The sequence below is a fragment of the Ceratotherium simum genome, chromosome 3 (assembly GCF_057802395.1).
Source record: "Ceratotherium simum simum isolate JZ-2026a chromosome 3, ASM5780239v1, whole genome shotgun sequence".
Taxonomy (NCBI): domain Eukaryota; kingdom Metazoa; phylum Chordata; class Mammalia; order Perissodactyla; family Rhinocerotidae; genus Ceratotherium; species Ceratotherium simum.
In genome coordinates, this window is record NC_141902.1 from 2,188,080 (window position 1) to 2,211,263 (window position 23,184).

The 23,184-nt window shown below is 38.2% G+C and overlaps 1 protein-coding gene across 2 annotated transcripts in view; it reads left to right on the forward strand.

Moving 5' to 3' along the window:
• The window catches only part of NEMF (nuclear export mediator factor), a 51,132-nt gene that overhangs the window by 17,211 nt on the left and 10,737 nt on the right, over positions 1–23,184 (forward strand). For both annotated transcript variants that reach the window (XM_004436353.3, XM_087421978.1), the window contains exons 15-23: positions 238–301; positions 2,499–2,587; positions 6,064–6,167; positions 7,260–7,322; positions 18,610–18,722; positions 20,063–20,120; positions 20,863–20,921; positions 21,007–21,127; positions 22,261–22,540. In XM_004436353.3, coding sequence (XP_004436410.2) covers positions 238–301; positions 2,499–2,587; positions 6,064–6,167; positions 7,260–7,322; positions 18,610–18,722; positions 20,063–20,120; positions 20,863–20,921; positions 21,007–21,127; positions 22,261–22,540 — 951 coding nt within the window. The remainder of the gene's footprint in view (positions 1–237; positions 302–2,498; positions 2,588–6,063; positions 6,168–7,259; positions 7,323–18,609; positions 18,723–20,062; positions 20,121–20,862; positions 20,922–21,006; positions 21,128–22,260; positions 22,541–23,184) is intronic.

A 23,184-nucleotide genomic window follows, 5' to 3' on the forward strand; every position in this document is an offset into this window, starting at 1 on the left:
CACTACACCACCGGGCTGGCCCTGAAAATACTTTTTTAAATCTTGTTTTATGCATTATACAACTTTGTTTTTATACAAAACATACAAAGAACAAAGAACACATTGTGCAAAACAAAGTTGCACAGTGCACAAAACTTGTTCTGTATGATTTGAGAGTCTGTAAAATTAGAAATAACATAAATAGAAAACTAAAGAATAAAGATTTTACTTAAGATTAAGAGAAATGTATTTGTCTAGGTATTATGATCACAAGAGATACGCTGCTAAGAAAACACAAAAGACTGTTGAAGCTGCTGAGAAGGTACTTAATATTTCTTAGAGTGAATGTTAATTATTTTTCTCTGCTTTAATTTAACGGCTTTAGTTATTTCTTTTGATTAAATGAGATTTTCTAATTTAGAAGTATCTTTCAAACTTACTTTTGATTTAAATGTATGTATTTCCAGTATTTATTTTCTTCCCCAAACCTGCTCCTCCCCAGTCTTCCCCATATCAGTAAATAGCACCTTCATTTTTCCCTTTCCTCAGAGTAAAAACGTTTGTGTCGTCCTGGATTCTTCTCTCATAAACCATGTCCAGTCCATCAGCAAATCCTTTTGGCTCTTCCTTCAGAATGTAACCAGAATCTGGCCACTTCTCATTAGTCCAGGCCTCCATCCTCTCTGTTCACATGGACTGTAGTACAGTAGCCTCTTACTGAGTCTCTCTCCTCCTACCCTTTTCCCACTATTGTCTGTTCTTCAACAGCAGCCACAGTGATCCTTTTAAATCAAAAATGAAGTCATTTCTCTCTGTTCAGAGTCTTCCAGTTGCTTCCCATCTTACTTGACAATTCAGAACGCTTATTCCTGGCATATAAGGGCCCCCATGATCTGCTCCTCTCTCATCTCGTCACCTGCACTCCTCTTGTTACACACTCTGACCAGCTACACTGGGATCTTAGCTTTTCCTACAGCAGTGGCCCATGCTCCTTATCAGGGCCTGTGCATTTGCCCTCTTTCTGCTGAGAAAGCTCTTCTCTCAAGATTTCCGTGGCTTGATGCCCCCCTTCATTGTCTACTTAAATGGGACTTTATCAGAGAGGCCTTTTTTCACTACTCTAACTAGAAATAGTACTACCTCAGTCGCTCCTTCTTTACTCTGCTTTGTTTTTCTTTTTTTTTGTTTTTTGTTTTTTGTTTGTTTGTTTTTAGTGAGGAAGATCAGCCCTGAGCTAACATCCGTATGCCAGTCTTCCTCTTGTTTTTTGCTGAGGAAGATTGGCCCTGAGCTAACATCCATGCCCATCTTCCTCTACTTTATATGGGACGCCGCCACAGCATGGCCTGACAAGCGGTGCGTCGGTGCGCGCCCGGGATCCCAACTGGCGAACCCCGGCCCGCCAGCAGCAGAGCATGAACACTTGAATCACTACGCTATGGGGCTGGCCCCTGTTTTTCTTCTTAAAACACCCCTCTCAACATATGTTGATCTGTCTTCTCTCTAGAATCTAGATTGCATGAAAGTAGGATCTTTGTCTGTTTTGTTCGTTGCCACGTCCCAGCCCCTAGAATACCGCCTGGAACGTAGTCTGTTAAATGAGCGGCCCTCGTGACTTAGCCCTCAGTCTGCCTCTTCACCTCCTTTCTTGACGTTTGACCTTGTGATCACTATTTGCTGGTCACACTGGTCTTTTCTTTCTGCTTGTAATGTTCTTCTTGCTATTCTTGCCCTCTTAATTCCATTCATCCTTCAGGCTTCAGCCTAAATGCCGTTTCCTCAGAAGTACCTTCTTTGACCATAATCCGTTATAAATTAGTTTCCCTTGTTATACTCTCATAGTGCCCTTAGAAGCACTTAGCATGTTTGTTTGAATAGTTATGTGTTTTGTATTTGTCTCTTTCCTCAACCCCAGTGGGGTGGGGGTGGGAGCTTTGTCTTGTCTACTGTTCTGTCCCCAGTATCTAGCCCAGAACCTGTGTGGTGGTGGGCACTCAGTATCTGGTAAATGATTGATACTCTTTAATTTGGAGGTCTTGAGCAAATATTTGTGTACAGTAAGTCTTTGACTTAGATTATTTTAATTTTTGTGTGTGTGTGTGTGTGAGGAAGATCAGCCCTGAGCTAACATGCGATGCCAGTCCTCTTTTTTTTTTTCCTGGGGAAGACTGGCCCTGGGCTAACATCTTTGCCCATCTTCCTCCACTTTATATGGGATGCCGCAACAGCATGGCCTGACAAGCGGTGCATCGGTGTGCGCTCGGGATCCGAACCCAGGCCGCCAGCAGTGGAGCGCGCAAACTTAATTGCTACGTGACAGCCAGCCCCTGTTTTAATATTTAAGGCAAAAATCTTTTCATTCTTCACTGCTTTCATGTGTGTATGGTGTGTGTGTGTGTGTGCGTGTAGATAGTGCCATTTTGTGACATTTAAAAAATTATTTCTTGCCCTATCATTTACTTGGTGTTATCTAAATAAATTCTCAACAAATCATTTAAAAACTCTTTTCTCATAAATAGGCATTCAAATCAGCAGAAAAGAAAACAAAACAAACCTTAAAAGAAGTCCAAACAGTTACCTCTATTCAAAAAGCAAGGAAAGTGTACTGGTAAGTGTTTTACCTTTTTAAAATATAGTTTTTGTGTTTACCAAAATTATACATGCACTTTGTTTAGAAAATCAAGCAGTTCTACAAAGCTTGTTGCAAAAACGAGTAGCCCTACAATTTTTTACCCCTATTCCTATTGCCTCCTCTCTCAAGGAAACCACTTGGAGATGTCTCTTACGGTATATATCAAGGGTCTCTCACCTCATAAAACCAACTGAGAAGTGTCCTTTATCACTTGGCCTTAAATGCTTGATGGAATTCACCTGTGAAGCCAAGTCCAGAGGTTTCTTCATGGGAAAGTTTTTCATTACAGATTCAAATTCTTGAGTAGACATAAGGACTACTCAGATTTTTTAGTTTTGGTTAGCAGTGTTTTTCTAAGACTTTGTCTATTTTGTCTAAAGTTTGAAATGTACTGGCAAAAAGTTTATAATATTCCACTTAACTTTTTAACATTCCTAGGATCTTTAATGACCTCTCCCTTTTCATTCATGATAGTTATTATTTATACCTTCTCTCTCTCTCTCTTTTTTTTTTTTTGTGAGGAAAATTGGCTCTGAGCTAACATCCGTTGCCAATCCTCGTTTTGCTGAGGAAGACTGGCCCTGGGCTAACATCTGTGCCCATCTTCCTCTACTTTATATGGGACGCCCCCTCAGCATGGCTTGACAAGGGGTGCGTAGGTCCATGCCTGGGATCCAAACCTGCGAACCATGGGCCGCCGAAGCAGAACGTGCAAACTTAACCGCTACGCCACCAGGCTGGCCCCACCTTCTCTTTTTCTTGATTAGCCTGACCAGAGGATTATCAGTTGTATTAATATCTTTAAAGAACCAGTGTTTTGATTATTGTTTTCCTCTATTATATATGTGCTCTTTATTTTATTGTTTTCACTTTTCTACTTTTCATTGGGATTCATTTGCGGTTCCCTTTCTGATTCCTTGAGATGGAAGCTTAGTTGATTTTTCCACAGCCTCTTTTCTTTTTAAATGTGTATGTAAGGCAGTATATTTCCCTCAGCCTGGCTTTAACTGCATCTAAAGAGCTTTATGTAGTATTTTCATTATCTTTAACATCAAGATGTTCTAATTTCCATTGTGATTTCTTTACCCATGTGTTATTTAGAAGTATATATATTAATTTCCAAATTATGGGACTTTTTTAGTTATTTTTTGTTGTTATTGATTTTTATCTTAATTTGCATAATGGTCACAGATAGTATTCTGAATTATCTCTATCCTTTGACATTTGTTGTTGAAATTCGCTTTATGGCCCAGCCTATTTATGGTCAACTTTATTTATCAAAATGTTTCACAGGTGTATTCTACAGTTGTTGAGTACATTTCTCTAAATATCAGGTCACATTTATTAATTATATTATTCAAATCTTTGGCATCTTTACTAATTCTTTTTTTTATTGATTTTTTCCTCAATTACTGAGAGAGGTGTGTTAAATATCACGTAATTGTGGATTTGTCAGTTTCTCCTTTTACTTCAGCCAGTTTTTGCTTTACATATATGAGGGTATGTAATTAAGTGATACAAATATAGAACTGTTATATCTTCCTGGTGAATTGAACCTTTTATTAACTTTAATGAAATGTCGTTTTAACTTAGAACTATTTTTCCTTCTGTGTGAGGTACTAAAGCTCATCAGTTTTTTGGTTGGTGTTTGCATCGTATAGCTTTTTCCATTTTCATATTTCAACCTTTTTCTATCCTTATATTTTAAAGGAGTATATATATCATTATTGTTTTTCAGTCTGACAGTCTTTGCATTTTACCTGGAGAATTGACTACATTTACATTTAATGTAATTTCTGATATATTTGCATTTAAATCTACCCATCTTACTACTTGCTTTCTGTTTGTCCATATTGTTCTGTGTTCTTTTTTGTCTTCCTTATTGCCTTCTTTTGACTGGTTAGTTTTTTTTTTTTGCCTGTTAGTTACGCATTCCTTTATTAGGATGATTACAAAATACATCCTTGATTCATCTTTCTCATTCTCTTTGTCATTGTGGGTTTACCTCCTTGCCATCAATAGGGGAGTGGTTAAATATAGTACATCCATTCAGCAATGAGGAAGATTCATTTTTAAGTGAAAAAAGAAGGCATTATACAGAACAGTGCGTGTTGTGTCTAAAAAAGAGAAAAGGTTTGGGGCCGGCCCCGTGGCTTAGCGGTTAAGTGCGCGCGCTCCGCTACTGGCGCCCCGGGTTTGGATCCCGGGTGTGCACCGACACACCACTTGTCCAGCCATGCTGAGGTGGCGTCCCGCATACAGCAACTAGAAGAATGTGCAACTATGACATACAACTATCTACTGGGGCTTTGGGGAGAAAAAGGAGGAGGATTGGCAATAGATGTTAGCTCAGGGCGGGTCTTCCTCAGCAAAAAGAGGAGGATTGGCATGGATGTTAGCTCAGGGCTGATCTTCCTCACAAAAAAAAAAAAAGAGAGAGAAAAGGTTTAGAATAAGCATTTTATTTTAGCTTTTGTGTGTGTAAAGAAACTCTGGAGAAGGATACACAGGAACCCAATCTCAATGGCTCCCTATTTGGTAGTAGTGGTGGGAACTGAAGAGAGATGCAGGATCTCTCACTATACCTTTTTATATAATTTAAAAAATTTTGTGAACCATGTATATGTATTAATAAAAAATCAGATTAGAAAATAGGAATAAAATTCTTTTGCTATTATATTTTGGGGGGATATGAGGGAGTTTAGTTTAATGCCTGTGCTCAATCTGTCATCTTTAACTGTAAGTTTTTAAATTGTAGATTAAATTATAAAAAGATTATCTTGGTACTCATATATAATACAAGAAACATTTATGTTCATCTCTATTGCATGTCTAAATGTCATACAAATATGCACTCTACTTTTTATCGTGATGGTACCTATTAATCATGAAAACCCAGATTACTTTGTCTCTTGAGAAAAGTTACAATTTTATACATCTGAAGGCAATTCTTGGTTTTTTGTATTAAAAAAGTGTAAAGAATATCATATATGTATACATTCAGTTGATTAATTGAGGACAGAATGGGAAAACAACTTTTCTTTCTTACCCATGGTGCCAGAGCCTGTCCAGTGCCCCACTGAAAGAAAGCTAAACCTAGGGACCATGTGACAGTTTATCCTTTTGCTTTGGGCAATTCATTATTATAAGGTATCCTTGAGTTTAAGAAGGCTAGCTTTATGAGAGGGAGAAAAGGAGAGAACATACTTTTTTAAACCATAGAATTTAGTTGCTTTCTCTAAGACTGTCTTAAGAATATCCTAGGGCAATTTGTATTACAAATTTTCAGTAAAATTCAGCTTGATGCCTTAAGAAAAGAAATTAAACCATCCATTTATCTTAACCTATACAGGTAGGATAGCTTCTTGATTTGTTTTATTTTTAAAAAGGGTGTCAAGTCAGGCAATTCTAAAGGAAAAGAAATGTTAACTTTTTTTCTTTCAATTTGCTAGGTTTGAGAAATTTCTGTGGTTCATTAGCTCAGAGAACTATCTAATTATAGGTGGACGAGATCAGCAACAGAATGAAATAATTGTGAAAAGATACTTGACATCAGGTAGGTAAGATTAAAATTCTAAAGAATTCTCTCTTAATTAATTGGATCAGTTATCTCAACATTAGGTGTAGATTTTCATCTTATACTCCTTTGTTTGACAGATTTAATTGGTAGAAAGTGTTTGATGCTTAATGGTTTAAGTTTCATTGAATGTGTGCTTTGACACTTCTCATTTTAAGTGAGTATTCCTAAAGTAGTAATGCTGAGCTTATCTGCAGTAGTGGACTTTTGATTTTCTGCTACATTAACAAAATAGCTCTCAATCCTCCAGAGTCATCGTAGATCAAATTTTTAAACGCTTAATTTTTCAGTGCTGAAGTTTATAACCTGTTTTCACATTTAGAGCAAAAGCAAGCAGTGGCTGCTTTTATCCGTTAGGAACCATGTGCTTTCCTTTTCCTGGTTGACTGTTCACTCCTGCCTTCATCTGTTTGCTCATTTGTTGCTGTCACACACTTTGAATAAAACCAGAAGTCCTTATTGTGGCTTACAAGGTGCCTGGCTTCTTCAGCCTCATTTCTTACCACTCTCTGCTTAGTCTGGCCTCCTGACTGCTCTTTGTACAAGTCAAACATCCATCATCTTCAGAACCTTTGCACTTGCTAGGATGACTCACCTGCTCCATGTGTCTCTCACCCTCCAGCATGCTAGCCTGGGCTTGCTTTCATGGTAACTCAGTAAGTTTCTGCGAGAGAGAGGAAACACAGTAGGCCTCTCAAAGCCTAGGCTGGGAACTGGCACTTGGTGACATCTGCCATGTTCTACTGGCCAAAGCAGGTCACAGGGCAGGCCCAGAGTCATGGGATGGGGAAGTGGACTCCTCCTCTTGATGGGGGAAGTTCAAGGTCACAGAGCAAAGCTGTGTGGATAGAAGGAGAGGAACTGTGACCATTTTTGTAATCTACCCTATCAACATTGCTTTCCTATAAGGCCTATGAGAACTCTCCCAGGGGTGGGAGATGGATTTTTCTTTATATACCTTATTCCTTTGTATATCCCTAATCCCATTAAACAATGAATAATTTCAACTAAAAAAGAAAGAAAGAAACAGGACTTAAAGTATTATTTCTTAATTTCTTATTTGTTTTTAAGGGGACATTTATGTACATGCTGATCTTCATGGGGCTACTAGCTGTGTAATTAAGAATCCAACAGGTAATATATTTGTTATTCAAAACTTTAATTCCTTTCTTTAAAATGTTTTTAGCATAACTATAAGACAACAAGTGTTAGTAGAGATAAAGAAGGACATTTTATAATGATAAAGGGTCAATCCATCAATAAGATATAACAATTGTAAGCATATATGCACACAACAGAGCTCTAGAATATATGAAGCAAAATCTGAACGAAATGAAGGGAGAAATAGACAATTCAACAATAACAGTTCAAGACTTCAACACCTTTCAGTCATAGATGGAATAACTAGATACAAGATCCACAAGAAAATAGAAGATTTGAACAGTATAAGTTAACTAGATCTAATACATATCTGTAATATACTCCACCTAACAATAGTATATTACTCATTCTTCTCAAGTGCAAGTGAAATATTCTCCAGAATAGACCATATCATGAGTCTATAAAACAAGTCTCCATAAATTTAAAAGTACTAAATCATACAAAATAACTTTTCTGAGCATAATGGAGTGAAATTAGAAGCCACTAATAAAAGAAAATTCAGAAAATTCACAAATGTGTGGAAATTAAATACCATACTGATAAATAACCAGTGAGTCAAAGAGGAAGTCACAGAGACTGTTAGAAAATACTTTGAGATGAAATGAAATCAAAACATAGTATATCATAATTTAGGAGATGAAGCTAAAACTGCTTAGAGAGAAATTTATGGTTATAATGCCTATAGTCAAAAAGAGGAAAGATCTCAAGTCAGTAACAAAACTGTACACATTAAGATCTAGAAAAAGAAAAACAAATAACCCATAGTAAGAAAGGAAGGAAATAAAAGAGATTTGGGTAGAAATAAATGAAACAGAATAGAAAGGCAAAGGAGAAAATTAACAAAGCCAAAGTCGGTTTTTTGAAAAGATCAACAAAATTGATAAACCTTTAGCCATACTGACCAGAAAAGTAAAAGAGAAGATTCAGAATCCTAAAATCAGAAACAAAAGAGAGGATACCTTACTACTAACTTTACAGGAATCAAAAAGATTATAAGAGAATACCAGGTACAATTGTATAGCAAAAATTAGATAAGCTAGGTGAAATGGGCAAATTTCTAGAAAGACACAAACTACCAAAACTGACTCAAGGTGAAATACAAAATCAAACCAAACCCATAACACATAAAGAGATTGGATTAGTAATAAAAAGTCTACTTACAAAATCCCAGATCCAGAGGAGTGACGTCAGCATCATGGCAGAGAGAGCTTCCGCCATTTAACTCTCCCCCTCTAAGACACAACAAAAAGGACATTCATGTTACAACATAAGTTATTCACACAACACAAGAGACGTCTGAGGCACCCATGCAGCTGTACACCCAAGGACTGAGGTCCTGGAATCCCCAGAGGAAGTGGAAGGAGGTAAGAGGAGTTCCTTCCTTCTCCAAGCTCTGCAACCCTGAGATTGAGACCACGTGGCTCTCAGAGGAGGGGGAAGGGGCAACCCTCTTCCCCCCCAACAGGAAAACTGGCACTCTGGAAGATCCCTTACAGCCCGTGGGGAATCCCCCTAAGGAGACAGCAGAACTGTTGCGAGGGTACTTTCAACAAGCTAGCCCTTTAGTAGAGCAGAGAGCAATCGCAAATTGAAAAACCTCTGGGATTGGGGAGGTGAAAGTAAGCACCCCTTCCCCCCACCTGCCCAGCACTTCAGTACAACGGTCCTGCAGCCTCAGCTCAGCCGTGCTTCAGCTTGGCATTGGCCTGAGCACCAGTGGCGGCGGATCCCCAGAGCTCCGGCACCAGCAGCAACGGCACGTCTGTGCCCCGGCGCCTGTGGCGGTGGTGTGCCTGCACCCTGGCCTTAGTGACACTGGTGTGCCCGTACCCCGGCAACAGCAGCTCTGGCTCCCTGGCGCCCCAGCCCCAGCAGCTCTGGCCTGACCGAGCCTAGGCCCCAGCTGCCCCAGCTTGACTGTGCCACAGCCCTGGCTGCCCTGGCTCGACTGTGCCATGGCCCTAACTGCATCAGCTCGACCGTGCCCTGGCCACAGCTCCTTCAGCTTGACCGTGCCCCTGCCCCAGCTGCATTGGCTTGACTGTACCCCAGCCCTAGCTGCATTGGCTTGACTGCACACTGCCCCCAGTTCCAGCTGCTTTGGCTTGGCCATGCTTAGGCTCCGGCTGACTTGGCGCCAGCTCCTTTGGCCCAGCCACCCTCTAGTTCCAGCTTCTTTGGCCCGGTGGCGCTCCAGCTCCGGCTCCTACTTCCTTGGCCCAGCCACGCTTCAGCTGCAGCTGCTTCAACCTAGCCGCACTCCAGCTCTGGCTGCGTTGACCCAGCTGCTCTCCAGCTCCATCAGTTCCTGCACTCTAGCTACGGCTGGTTCTGCTCAGCCACGCTGAAGCTCAGCCGCCCTCCAGCTCTGGTCTTCAGCCCACCCTCACCCAGGCACCAGCTGCTTCAGCCTAGCTGCGCTCCGGTCCCAGCTGTTCCCATGCTCCAGCTCCAGCTGTTCCTGTGTACCAGCCCCAGCAGCCTCTGCTCAGCCACGCTTCAGCTCAGCTGCACTTCAGCTTAGCTGCGGGCCGACCAGAGCGCCTGCAGATTGAGGCAGGCACAGAATACACAGCTCTTGATCCCCAGCCAGCGGCAGCAAGAGGAAACTGCGACCAGATGTTTTCACTATGAGGAAAAATAAGCCAACACCTACAGGCACTATGCAAAAATATATTAAATCTCCAGACCAAAAGGAAAATGACAAGCACCCAGAAGTCAACCCTGAAAGCACAGAAATGTATAACCTTAATGACAGAGAATTTGAAATAGCTATCATAAAAAAGCTCAACGAAATACAAGAAAACACAGATAGACAATTCAATGAAATCAAGAATTTCTTCACAAAAGACATTGAAACTATAAAGAAAAATCAATCAGAAATCTTAGAGATGAAAAACACAGTAGAGGAGATGAAGACAAATCTGGAAGCCTTAAGCCTTAAGCTGACAATATGGAGGAAAGAATTACCAATATTGAGGACAGCAATGCAGGAATGCTTTAGATGGAAGGGGAAAAAGAGCTAAGACTAAAAAGAAATGAAGAAACTCTCCAACAAATATCCGACTCAGTTAGGAAATCCAACGTAAGGATTATAGGTATTCCAGAGGGAGAAGACAGGGAAAAACTAGCAGAGAACTTGTTCAAAGAAATAATAGATGAGAACTTCCCAAACCTGGGGAAGGAGCTGGGGGAAATACCAGTGAATGAAATCAGTAGATCTCCTAAATATATCAACACAAAAAGACCCTCTCCAAGGCATATAGTAGTAAAGCTGGCAAAAGTCAATGACAAACAAAAGAAAAAATATTAAAGGCAGCTAGACAAAAATAACGTACAAAGGAATTCCTGTCAGGCTCGAAGCTGATATCTCGACGGAAACTTTACAGGCTGGGAGCGAGTGGAATGACATATTCAAAATTCTGAAAGACAGAAACTTGCAGCCAAGAATACTCTATCCAGCGAAAATATCCTTCAGATATGATGGAGAAATAATAACTATCCCTGATAAACAGAATTTAAGGGAGTTCATTGCCACAAGACCCCCACTATAAGAAGTGTTTAAGAAGGCCCTCATGCCTGAGATAAAAAAGAGAAAGGGGATGCAAAGTTTTGAACAAGGAGGAAGGTAGGTTGACAAAAGCAATAAAATTGTAGCTCTCTATCAGAATAGGTTGGCAAACAATTATAAAACCAAAGATCAAGGGAAGGAAAACACCAAAAATAAATATAACCTCATCACTTTAAACACAAACTCACAACACAAGATGGAGGAAGTTGTGACAACAATAACTTAGATGGGGAAGAGGAAAGGGATCGAATCGATTTAGTCAGGGAATAAGAGGCCATCAAAAAATGGACTATCACATCCACGTGATTTTTTTATACAAACCTCATGGTAACCACTAACCAAATAATCAGAACACAGTCACACACGATAAATGAAGAGAAAACTAAGAGAACCTCCATACAGAACTACCAGACTGAATTGGTAGTCGGAAACACATGGGATGAGAAACAAAAGAAATGCAAAAGAACCGGAAAATGAGTGATAAAATAGTAACATTAAGCCCTCATATATCAATAATTACCCTAAATGTAAATGGACTGAACTCTCCAATGAAAAGACACACAGTGGTGGGATGGATTAAAAAATAAGACCGTACATGGGCCGGCCTTGTGGCTTAGCGGTTAAGTGCGCGTGCCCTGCTGCTGGTGGCCCGGGTTCAGATCCCAGGTGCGCACGGACACGCTGCCTCTCTGGCCATGCTGAGGCAGCGTCCCACATACAGCAACTAGAAGGATGTGCAACTATGACATACAACTATCTACTGGGGCTTTGGGGAAAAAAAAAGGAGGATTGGCAATAGGTGTTAGCTCAGAGCTGGTGTTCCTCAGCAAAAAGAGGAGGATTAGCATGGATGTTAGCTCAGGGCTGATCTTCCTCACAAAAAAATAAATAAATAAATAAGACCCTACAATCTGCTGCCTCCAGGAAACACTTCTCAGCTCTAAAGACAAACACAGGCTCAGAGTGAAAGGATGAAAGACAATACACCAAGCTAATGGCAAACAAAAGAAAGGAGGTGTTGCCATACTTATATCAGACAAAGTTGAGTTCAAGATAAAACAGGTAATGAGAGACAAAGAGGGGCGATATATAATAATAAAAGGGACACTCCATCAAGAAGACATATCACTTATAAGTATATATGCAACGCAGGAGCACCAAAGTACATAAAGCAACTATTAACAAACCTAAAAGGAGATATTAACAACAACACAATAATAGTAGGGGATCTTAACACCCCACTTTCATCAATGGATAGATCATCCAGACAGAAAGTTAATAAGGAATTAATGGACTTAAATGAAAAACTTGATGAGATGGACTTAATAGATATGTACGTAGAGCACTCTTTCTCAACACAGCAGATTACACATTCTTCTCAAGTGCACATGGAACATTCTCCAGAATAGACCATATGCTGGGAAACAAGGCATGCCTCTACAAATTTAAGAAGATTGAAATCACAACAAGCATCTTTTCTGACCATAATGCCATGAAGCTACACATAACTACAAGGAAAAAACGGTGAAAGTGACAAAGATGTGGAGATTATACAACATGCTACTGAACAACAGATGGATTACTGATGAAATTAAAGGAGAAATCAAATCATATCTGGAGACAAATGAAGATGAAAATACACCGTAGCAACTCACATGGGATGCAGCAAAAGTGGTCCTGAGAGGAAAACTCATAGCAATATAGGCCCATCTTAATAAAGAAGAAAAAGCCCAAATAAGCAACCTCAAACTACACCTACCAGAATTAGAAAAAGAAGAACAAACAAAGCCTAAAGTCACCAGAAGGAGGGAAGTAATAAAATTCAGAGCAGAAATAAATGAAATTGAAATAAAAAATCAGTAGAAAGGATCAATGAAACAAAGAGCTGGTTCTTTGAGAAGATAAACAAAATTGACAAACCCTTAGCCAGATTCAGCAAGATAAAAAGAGAGAAGGCTCAAATAAAAAAATTAGAAATTAAAAAGGAGAAGTTATAATGGATACCACAGAAATACAAAAGATTATAAGAGAATACTATGAAAAACTGTATGCCAACAAATTGGACAATCTAGAAGAAATAGATAAGTTCTTAGACTCATACAACTTCCCAAGAAGAAATAGAGAACCTGAATAGACCAATCAGAAATAAAGAGATTGAAACAGTAATCAAAAACCTCCCAAAAAATAAAAGTCCAGGACCAGATGCCTTCTCTGGAGAATTTGACCAAACATTCAAAGAAGATTTAATACCTAGCCTTCTCAAACTATTTCAAAAAATAGAAGAAGATGGAACACTTCCCAACACATTCTACAAGGCCAACATCATCCTGATACCAAAGCCAGACAAAGACATTACTAAGAAGGAAAACTACAGACCAATATCCCTGATGAACATAGATGCAAAAATCCTCAACAAAATATTGGCAAACCGAATACAGCGATACATTAAAAAGATCATACACCATGATCAAGTGGGTGTTATATCAGAGACACAGGGATGGTTCAACATCTGCAAATCAATCTGTGATACACCACATTAGCAAAACAAGGAATAAAAACCACATGATCATCTCAGTAGATGCAATGCATCTGACAAGATCTGACATCCCTTTATGATAAAAACTCAAAAAAATGAGTATAGAAGGAAAGTACCTTAACATAATAACGGCCATATTTGACAAACCCACAACCAACATCATACTGAACTGTGAAAAACTGAAAGCCATCTCTCTGAAAACAGGAACAAGACAAGGGGGCCCACTCTTGCCACTCTTATTCAACATAGTAGTGGAGGTTCTGGCCAGAGCAATTAGGCAAGAAAAAGGAATAAAAGGAATCCAAATAGGCAACGAAGAAGTGAAACTCTTGCTCTTTGCAGATGACATGTTCTTATATATAGAAAACCCTAAAGTATCCATTGGAAAACTATTAGAAATAATCAACAACTATAGCCAAGTTGTAGGGTACAAAATCAACTTACAGAAATCAGTCGCATTTCTATATTGCGTTTCTATATGCCAACAGCGAACTAACAGAGAACTCAAGACGACAATCCAACTTACAATTGCAACAAAAAGAATAAAATATCTAGGAATAAATTTAACCAAGGAGGTAAAAGACCTATACAATGAAAACTGTAAGACCTTATTCAAAGAAATCGATGATGACTAAAGAAATGGAAAGATATCCTATGCACATGGATTGCAAGAATAAACATAGTTAAAATGTCCATACTATGTAAAGCAATTTACAGATACAATGCAACCCCAATCAGAATCCCAAGGACATTCTTCACAGAAATAGAACAAAGAATACTAAAATTCATATGGGGCAACAAAAGACCTGAATAGCTAAAGCAATCCTGAGAAGAAAGAACAAAGCTGGAGGCATCACAATCCCTGACTTCAAAACATGCTACAAAGCGATACTAATCAAAACAGCATGGTACTGGTACAAAAACAGACGCACAGATCAATGGAACAGAATTGAAACCCCAGAAATTAAGCCTCACGTCTACGGGCAGAAATGAACAGACACTTCTCTAAGGAAGATATACGGATGGCCAATAGGCACGTGAAAAGATGTTAAACATCACTAATCATCATGGAAATGCAAATCAAAACCATGCTAAGATATCATCTTACACCGTTAGAATGGCTGTAATCACCAAGACAGAAAACAACAAATGCTGGAGAGGCTATGGAGAAATAGGAACCCTAATTCACTGCTGGTGGGAATGCACACTGGTGCAGCCTTTATGGAAATGAGTATGGAGATTCCTCAAAAAATTAAAAATAGAAATACCTTATGATCTAGCTATCCCACTACTGGGTATCTACCCAACAAACCTAAAATCAACAATTCACCCCTATGTTCTTTGCAGCATTATTCACTTATATCCAACTCATGGAAGCAACCCAAGTGTCCCTCAACTGATGAGTGTATAGAGAAGACATGGTATATATATGTGTATATATATAGAATGGAATACTACTCAGCCATAAAAAAGACAAAACAGTCCTATTTGCAACAACATGGATGGACCTGGAGGGTATTATGTTAAGCGAAATAAGCCAGAAAGAGAAGGACAAACACCACATGATTTCACTCATAAGTGGAAGATAAACCAACACACGGACAGGGAGAACTGTTTGGTAGTTACCAGGGGCAAGGGGGTGGGGGTGGGCACAAGAGGTGAAGGGATACATTTATAATGGTGACTGACAAACAATAATGTACACCAAAAATTTCACAGTAAAGAAAAAAGAAATCCCAGATCCAGGCAGGTTCACTGGTGAATTCTACCAAACTTTTAAAGAAGATTGAACACCATCCTTCACAAAGTCTTCCAAACAATAGAAGAGATGGGACCACTTTCTAACTCCTTTTGTAAGGCCAGTGTTACCCTAATAACAAAACCAGATAGAGACATCACAAGAAAAGAAAACTACGGACCAATATTGCTTATGAATATAAGCACAGAAATCCTCAAGAAAATATTAGGAAACTGAATCCAGCAGCATATTAAAAGCATTATACACTGTCACAAAGTGGGATTTATCCAAGAAATGCAAGGTTGGTTTAACATGAAAATTAGTCAGTGTAATACGGTGTATTCATAGAATGAAGGACAAAAACCACATCCTCATCTCAACTGATGCAGAAAAGCCTTTGGTAATAATGAAATACCCAATTGTGATAAAAACCCTCAACAAACTAGGAATAGAAGGGAATTTCCTCAATTTGGTAAAGAACATCTCTGAAAACCCACAGCTAACAATCTTAACGGTGAAAGAGTGAAAGCTTTCCTCCTAAGATCAGGAACAAGATAAGCATGCCTGTTCTTGCCACTTCTATTCAACATTTTATCGAAGTTCTGAGTAGGCCATTAGGCAGGAAAAAGAAATTTAAGAATATCCAGCTTGGTAAGGAACAAGTAAAACTATCTCTGTTTGCAGATGACATGATCTTTTATATGTAAAACCTTTAGGAATCCACTAAAAAGTAGTAAATAAACAAGTTCGGGGCCGGCCCTGTGGCTTAGCAGTTAAGTGCACGTGCTCCACTGCTGGCGGCCTGGGTTCGGATCCCGGGCACACACCGATGCACCACTTCTCCAGCCATGCTGAGGCCGAGTCCCACATACAGCAACTAGAAGGATGTGCAACTATGACATACAAGTATCTACTGGGGCTTTGGGGACAAAAAGGAGGAGGATTGGCAATAGATGTTAGCTCAGCGCCAGTCTTCCTCAGCAAAAAGAGGAGGATTAACATGGATGTTAGCTCAGGGCTGATCTTCCTCACAAAAAAAAAATAAACAAACAAGTTCGGTAATGTCCAGGATACAAGCTCAATATACAAAAGTCAGTTGTATTTTTATACACTAGCAATGAGCAGTACTAAAAGGAAATTATAAGACATGCATTTAATTTTTTTTTTTTTTTTTTTTACCCCCAAAGCCCCAGTAGATAGTTGTATGTCATAGCTGCACATCCTTCTAGTTGCTGTACGTGGGACGCGGCCTCAGCATAGCCGGAGAAGTGGTGCGTCGGTGCGCGTCCGGGATCCAAACCCAGGCCGCCAGCAGCGGAGCGCGCGCACTTAACCACTAAGCCACAGGGCTGGCCCAAGACATGCATTTATAATAGCACTAAAAAAGACTAAAATACTTAGGAATAAATTTACCAAAAATAAATGAAAGACATACATCCTAAACTACAAAACATCATTGAAAGAAGTTAAAGAAGACCTCAACAAATGGAAAGAGGTCCAGTGTTTATCGATTGGAAGTCTTAATATTGTTTTAATGGCAGTACTTCCCACATTAATCTGCAGATTTGATGCAGTCCCTTTCAAAATTCCAGCTGCTTTTTTTTTGCAAAGACAAGCTGATCCTAAAATTCATATGTAAATGCAAAGGACCCAGATAAGCCAAATCTTTCTTGAAAATGAAGAAGAAAATTGGAGGACTCCCACTTCCTAATTTCAAAACCTCCTACAAAGCAACAGTAATCAAGACAGTTTGGTATTGGCATGAGAATGGACAGATAGATCAGTTAAAAGCCTTGAGATTCCTTGTTCATGGTCAGTTGATTTTCAGCAATAGTACCAAGGCCATTCAAGGGGAATAGAATAATCTTTTCAAGAAATGATGCTGGGACAACTAATATCCATGTGCAAAAGAAGGAGGTTGGACCTCTACTTCACACCATTTATAAAAATTAACTCCAATGCATCAAAGACCTAAAGTTAAGAGCAAAAACTATAAAAGTGTTAGAAAAAAAATAAGGCATAAATCTTCATAATCTTGAATCAAAAAGTCATTTCTTAGATATGACACCAAAAGCGTAAGCAACCAAAGAAAAAACAGATAAATTGAACTTAATAAAAATTAAAAACTTTAATTCAAAGGACACTATTAAGAAAGTGAAAAGATAACTTGCTGAATGTGATAAAATGTTTGCAAATCATTTATCTGATTAAGGACCAGTATCTTAAGACTCAATAATAGAAAGGCAAAAAAAATTTAAAAATGAGCAAAGGATTCAAATAGACATTTCTCCAAAGATATACAAACAGCTAAGAAGCACCTTATAAGATGCTCAGCATCATTTGTCACCAGGGAAGTGTAGATGAAAACCACAGTGAGATACCACTTTACACCCACTAAAGTGGTTACAATGAATAAATAGACAATAACAAGTGTTGACAAGGATGTGGAGAGGTTGGAACCCTTATATGCTGCTGGTGGGAATGGAAAATGATGCAGATGCTATAGAAAATATTTTGGTAGTTCCTCAAAAATTTACCACATGACCCAGCCATTCCACTTCTAGATATATGTACTCAAGGTAACTGAAAACATATGTCCACATAAAACTTGGCAAATATTCATAACAGCATTATTTATAATAGCCAAGAAATAGAAACAAGCCATATGTCCATGAATTGAATAAATAAAATGTGGTATATCCATATAATGGATTATTATTCAGAAATGAAGTACTGATACATGGTCTAGCATGGATGAACCTTGAAAACATTATGCTAAGTGAAAGAAACCAGACATATATGATTTTATTTATATGAAATTCCAAAACAGGCAAATCCATGGAGACAGAAAATAGATTAGTGATTGCCAGTGGCTGGGTAAATAGAGAGTACCTATTAATCAATAAAGGATTTCTTTTGGGGATGATGAAAACGTTCTGGATGGTGGTAATGGTTGCATAGCTTCATGAATATATTAAAACCACTGAATTGCACACTTTAAAAGTGTAAATTCTATGGTAGGTGAATTATATCCAAATTAAAAAATATTTGAAGTGTAACTGTAGGGATTAACATGCTCCTCATTTTGAAGATTTTAGGCAGTCTATGGTAATTCTAGAAGTCTTCAAGCTTTAAATAGATTTTTCTAAATTATCCTTTCTGGAATGAAGTTAGAATTACGCATAGAAGTGAGAGGATGTTTTTTCTCTGACTTGTTTTCTTAGACCACTTAAAAGCCTGCTGTGTAAAAACATTTTTAATAAAAACAGTAACTTGTTATAATATTGAAATAAGAATGTGGTATTAGTATTTAAGATGCAAGAGGATTGAACCTGTAATGCTGTGTGTGACTTTCACATGTTGCTCTGCAGAAGGTCTGAACTTGCTACTGAAGGCTGTAGTGTTGTTCTTGCAGGAGAGCCGATCCCTCCTCGGACCTTGACTGAAGCTGGCACAATGGCACTTTGCTACAGTGCTGCTTGGGACGCTCGAGTAATCACTAGTGCTTGGTGGGTGTACCATCATCAGGTAATAGGGGCTGTGGTCCTTTTTCTTAATTTTTTAAGAGCTACTGGGTACCAAATTTTGAGGGCACGGAAGTGAACTCAAGGCAAAGTACCTACCTTCATGGAGCTGACATTTTGCTGGTAGAGAAAAGTGCATACATAATGTCAGGTAACAAGTGCTGTAAAGATTTTTTTCTTAAAGCAGAATAAGAAGATAGAAAGTGAGAGGGGCTGCAGTATGAATAAAGTGTCAGGGAAGGTAAGATTCGAGCAGAGCCCTAAATGAAGAGAGTGATCCGTGCAATTATACGGGATAAAGAGTGTTCCAGTTATGACTGGCGCACTGACCCAGAAGGTCTTTCACTCATCTTTGTTGGGATTTTCTGAATTCTCTTTGGCTATTCCAGAAAAGTAGGTATATCCAGTGGTTTTTTATTCACTTGGTTTTAGTAATTGTCCTTCTTTGTGGTTAATGCTGTTTTATTTGGTGATGCTTCATTCCATATCTGACTTCACATTGCTGTTGATTTCGCATTTTCAAGAATTCTAATTGATAATGATATACTTTTATAAGATCCTAAAGCTTATACAGCAAGATAAAGAGTTCAATACCACTATCTTCCCTTAGATATAGTTTTGTTTTATATCTATTTATATTCATTATTTTCTGCCATGCTGTGATACTGTGTTTTTAGGAAATTAATGTCACTTCTGGGATTATATTTTCTGCATTAGTACTGTTATAAAAGTGGCTTTAATTCTTTTATGAATATGTTTTTTTAGCATGAAATTTAGTATGCTTTTAATCCCTTGCATAACTAACACTAATAAAGATACTCTCAGATTTGGGGGTTTCACAGATGTATAAAATTTTTAAAAATTATGGGATTATCTTGCTTCCTATTTTGCCAAATTAGAATATATTTTTAAAAATCTGCTGTCATCTTTATTTCCTAAAATGAAAGGTTTATTACCCCTCAAAAAAATTATCTCCGAAAAGGATTTTATTTAATAAATATAGCTTTATTTTATAAGTATAGCTGTATGATAAGCTTACTAAACTATCATTTTTTTTCATTGTATCTCACACTAGAGGAAACGTGTGGACCAGTTCTGGCTCTAGTCCATGGCTTTTGAAAATTATTGATGTATTGTATTCTCCATTATTTCTTTTCTTTGTTACTGCCAAAGGGATATGTATCATTGAACAGATATCTATCCCTTCAGTGTTGAGAATTTTGGCTAAATTATAAACTTTTCAGGAGACAGTGCTGTTTACTTGAATATGACTTTACGTTCTCTAGTGAAAATTAAAAAACCATATTTCTTAAGACGAGTATAATGTATTATTGTGTTCTTCAGGTGTCTAAAACAGCACCAACTGGAGAATATTTGACAACAGGAAGCTTCATGATAAGAGGTAATGACTTATCAGTGGATTATGGAGACAGGTTTGAGGACCATCTACTAATATTCTCAGAACAGAAACTAATTGTTCTGATTTCATATGAAGTCTGTTATGAAGTAAGGAGAATTTTGCCCTGGTGTGGCAGATTTAGCATTTGTCATGTCATCTCATATATATTTTTATGGATGAGAATGTACTTTCACATAGTTTGAAGTTATAAGGAGTAGTAAGTATAGCATGACCTTTTTTCTAAAAATAGATTATTGAGGGTCTGACTAACCCAAAAGATGAGAACATTCATATTTTTATTTATTTGTTTGTTTATTTTTTGAGGAAGATTGACTCTGTGCCAACATCTGTTGCCAATCCTCCTCCTTTTTTTTTTTCTTTTTTCTTCCCAAAGTCGCAATACATACTTGTATATCATAGTTGTAGAGTGGTAGCTCTTCTGTATGGGACACCACCTCAGCATGGCTTATGAGCGGTGAGTAGGTCTGCACCCAGGATCAAAACCAGCGAACCCTGGGCTGCCGAAGTGGAACACGTGAACTTAACCACTCCAGCCCTGAAAACATTCATATTTTTTATTTCTGAATTCCTGTCCCTATACAAAATGCCAAATTCTGTAAATGGGAAATGTTCCTTCATGACAGAAAAGACAAAACAAATGTGACCATGGTGTCACATATCTTGCTAGCGTAAAATAGAGATAACGATTTTTTAAACATTTACTTACGTACATTATCTTTTTTAGGAAAAAAGAATTTCCTTCCTCCTTCATATCTAATGATGGGGTTTAGCTTCCTCTTCAAGGTACTCTTTAGCCTCATTGTTTTTTTTTCTGATTTTCTTTTGTCTCACCTGAGGTTCCATCAGTAAAAAAGAACTATTTCCATAGGTAGATGAGTCTTGTGTTTGGAGACATCGGGGTGAACGAAAAGTCAGAGTGCAGGATGAAGACATGGAGACACTGGCGAGCTGCACAAGTGACCTCATCTCAGAAGAAATGGAACCACTAGGTACTTAACAAATTTTAATAAAGAGCTTATAATGTTTTCTGTTGTCTAGTTTTGCTTCTAAATTCTTACTTAGAAGATCATGTCTCCTTTGGGGTAATTGAAATTTCAGAAAAGACACTTGCTATCAATTTTACTGAATTTGGTTTTTGGAAATGTTAAATATACTTATTCTAGTGAATCATAAAGTACTTAATTGGATCTATAAGTGATATCCTTGAGTACATGTTTATACAGTAAAACTTCAGTATTTAATGGGTAACATAAATGTGTTTAACAGAGATTCAAATATATCTGAGCATTTACTTTTGGGTTTAGGAATTAGAAGTGATACAAAGATGAGTTGATAACAAGTGCAGTTTCTCATAAGAGAATTTAGCTTGATTTAATAATATATTTGCTTCAAGTAGAGAGCAACTATGTTGCTGGAATAAATTTACCTTCCTACCTAGAGGAACTAGGGAATGTATGCCCTCTAAATTATTTTTACAGTTATTCTTTCTCCTAGGGTCATTCCTTTTTAGGAGTAATATTGCACTGTTTCATTTACGACTACTATTGTACTACAAGATTCAGTTTCTTTGAATTTTTACCATAATCTTGACACTGTATAAAGTGCTTTATTTACATTATTTTTTATTGAATTCTCAGAACCATCCTTGTTGGATGAGTGGTGGCATCTCATTTTATAGGTGAGGCAAGTACACCATATTATTACTACTAGACAGTGTTCCTTTTGCAAAAATGTGAACAACGCCTGCTGTGTGCCATTATATTTCATGTAGTATTTCAGTTCTTGGCAAATTATGATAAAAGCGGCAGAATTTATAGAACTACTTCTGTTGTCCTTTTTGGAAATACCTAACAAAGACAAGTAATAGTTTTCATTGTAGAAATGGCTGCACTCTCCAAGAAATTGACTGTGCTAAAGGATTTTGGAGATCATGTATTGCAACCAGTTCATGATACAGAGTATCTTTTTTTCTAAAAGTACCCTTTGGGGATGATCAAGCATTTTTCTGGTGATCTTTTGGAGAAACAGGGAGTCAATAGAATACTTTTATGAAGTTTTCAAGGAAATCATGTAGCTCTGTTGTGGGGATGGCACTCTGACTTTCCTTACGGCAATTCTACAGATGGAGGTGACAGTAGCGGTGAAGACGATAAAGAGGAATTACAGGAAACTCCTGTGCAAGTGGAAGTCGTGACTCAGGGCGACCAAGAGGATATTGTTGTTCAGAGTGGTGGAGATGAGCTAAATGAAGAACTGCTTCAGGAAGAAAGCTCTGAAGACGAAGGAGAATCTGAAGAGGTGGTGAAAGATCAGGACCCTGTGGGTGAGATGAGGGATGCCGGGGGAGACACCTTCAGTTACCCTGATACCACCATTGACTTGTCCCACCTGCAGTCTCAAAGGTAATTAAAAACCGTAATTTCAAGTTTTATTTTGTAAGCTGGGAATGATGAAGAGTTGAAGATAATCCTTACAAAGACAATACCAAGGGTGACTTCGGTGCTTTTACGTCCCATTGTCCTTTTATCTTTTCACCATTCACCTGGCGGGGAGATCTCTCTAAAGAAATTCCCAGGACCCAGTGTAGAAGAATACAGTAAATATAAAAGTGGCCAAGCTGGGTCAAAATAGAAACAAGTAAATAGTTATAAATGCTAATAATATAAGAAAGGCGATTTCATCAAAAAAAAAATAAGGTGTGTTAATCTTTAATGTCTTACCGATCACCAAGTAAACAATGCCATAGTTATAAAAGCATTATCACTGGAGTGGTTAAGAGCAGCTTAGGAGTCAGACCAGAATTGAGTCTTAGGGTGCATCCTTGGGCAGGTTGCTCTGTGTCTAAGCTTCAGTTTCCTTCTTGGTGAAAATGGAATGGTAGCCCCTTCGTAGGGTTTTGGTGAAGATGATATGCATGTAAAACATCTGGTAGTGCCTGGCACATGGGAAGTGTTGAATACGTGTCAGCTGTATAAGAATATATTTAAAAGAGTAAGGAAATGAACAGTTTGGTTGTATTTTTTCTAATTTTACCAAATTTGAAAAT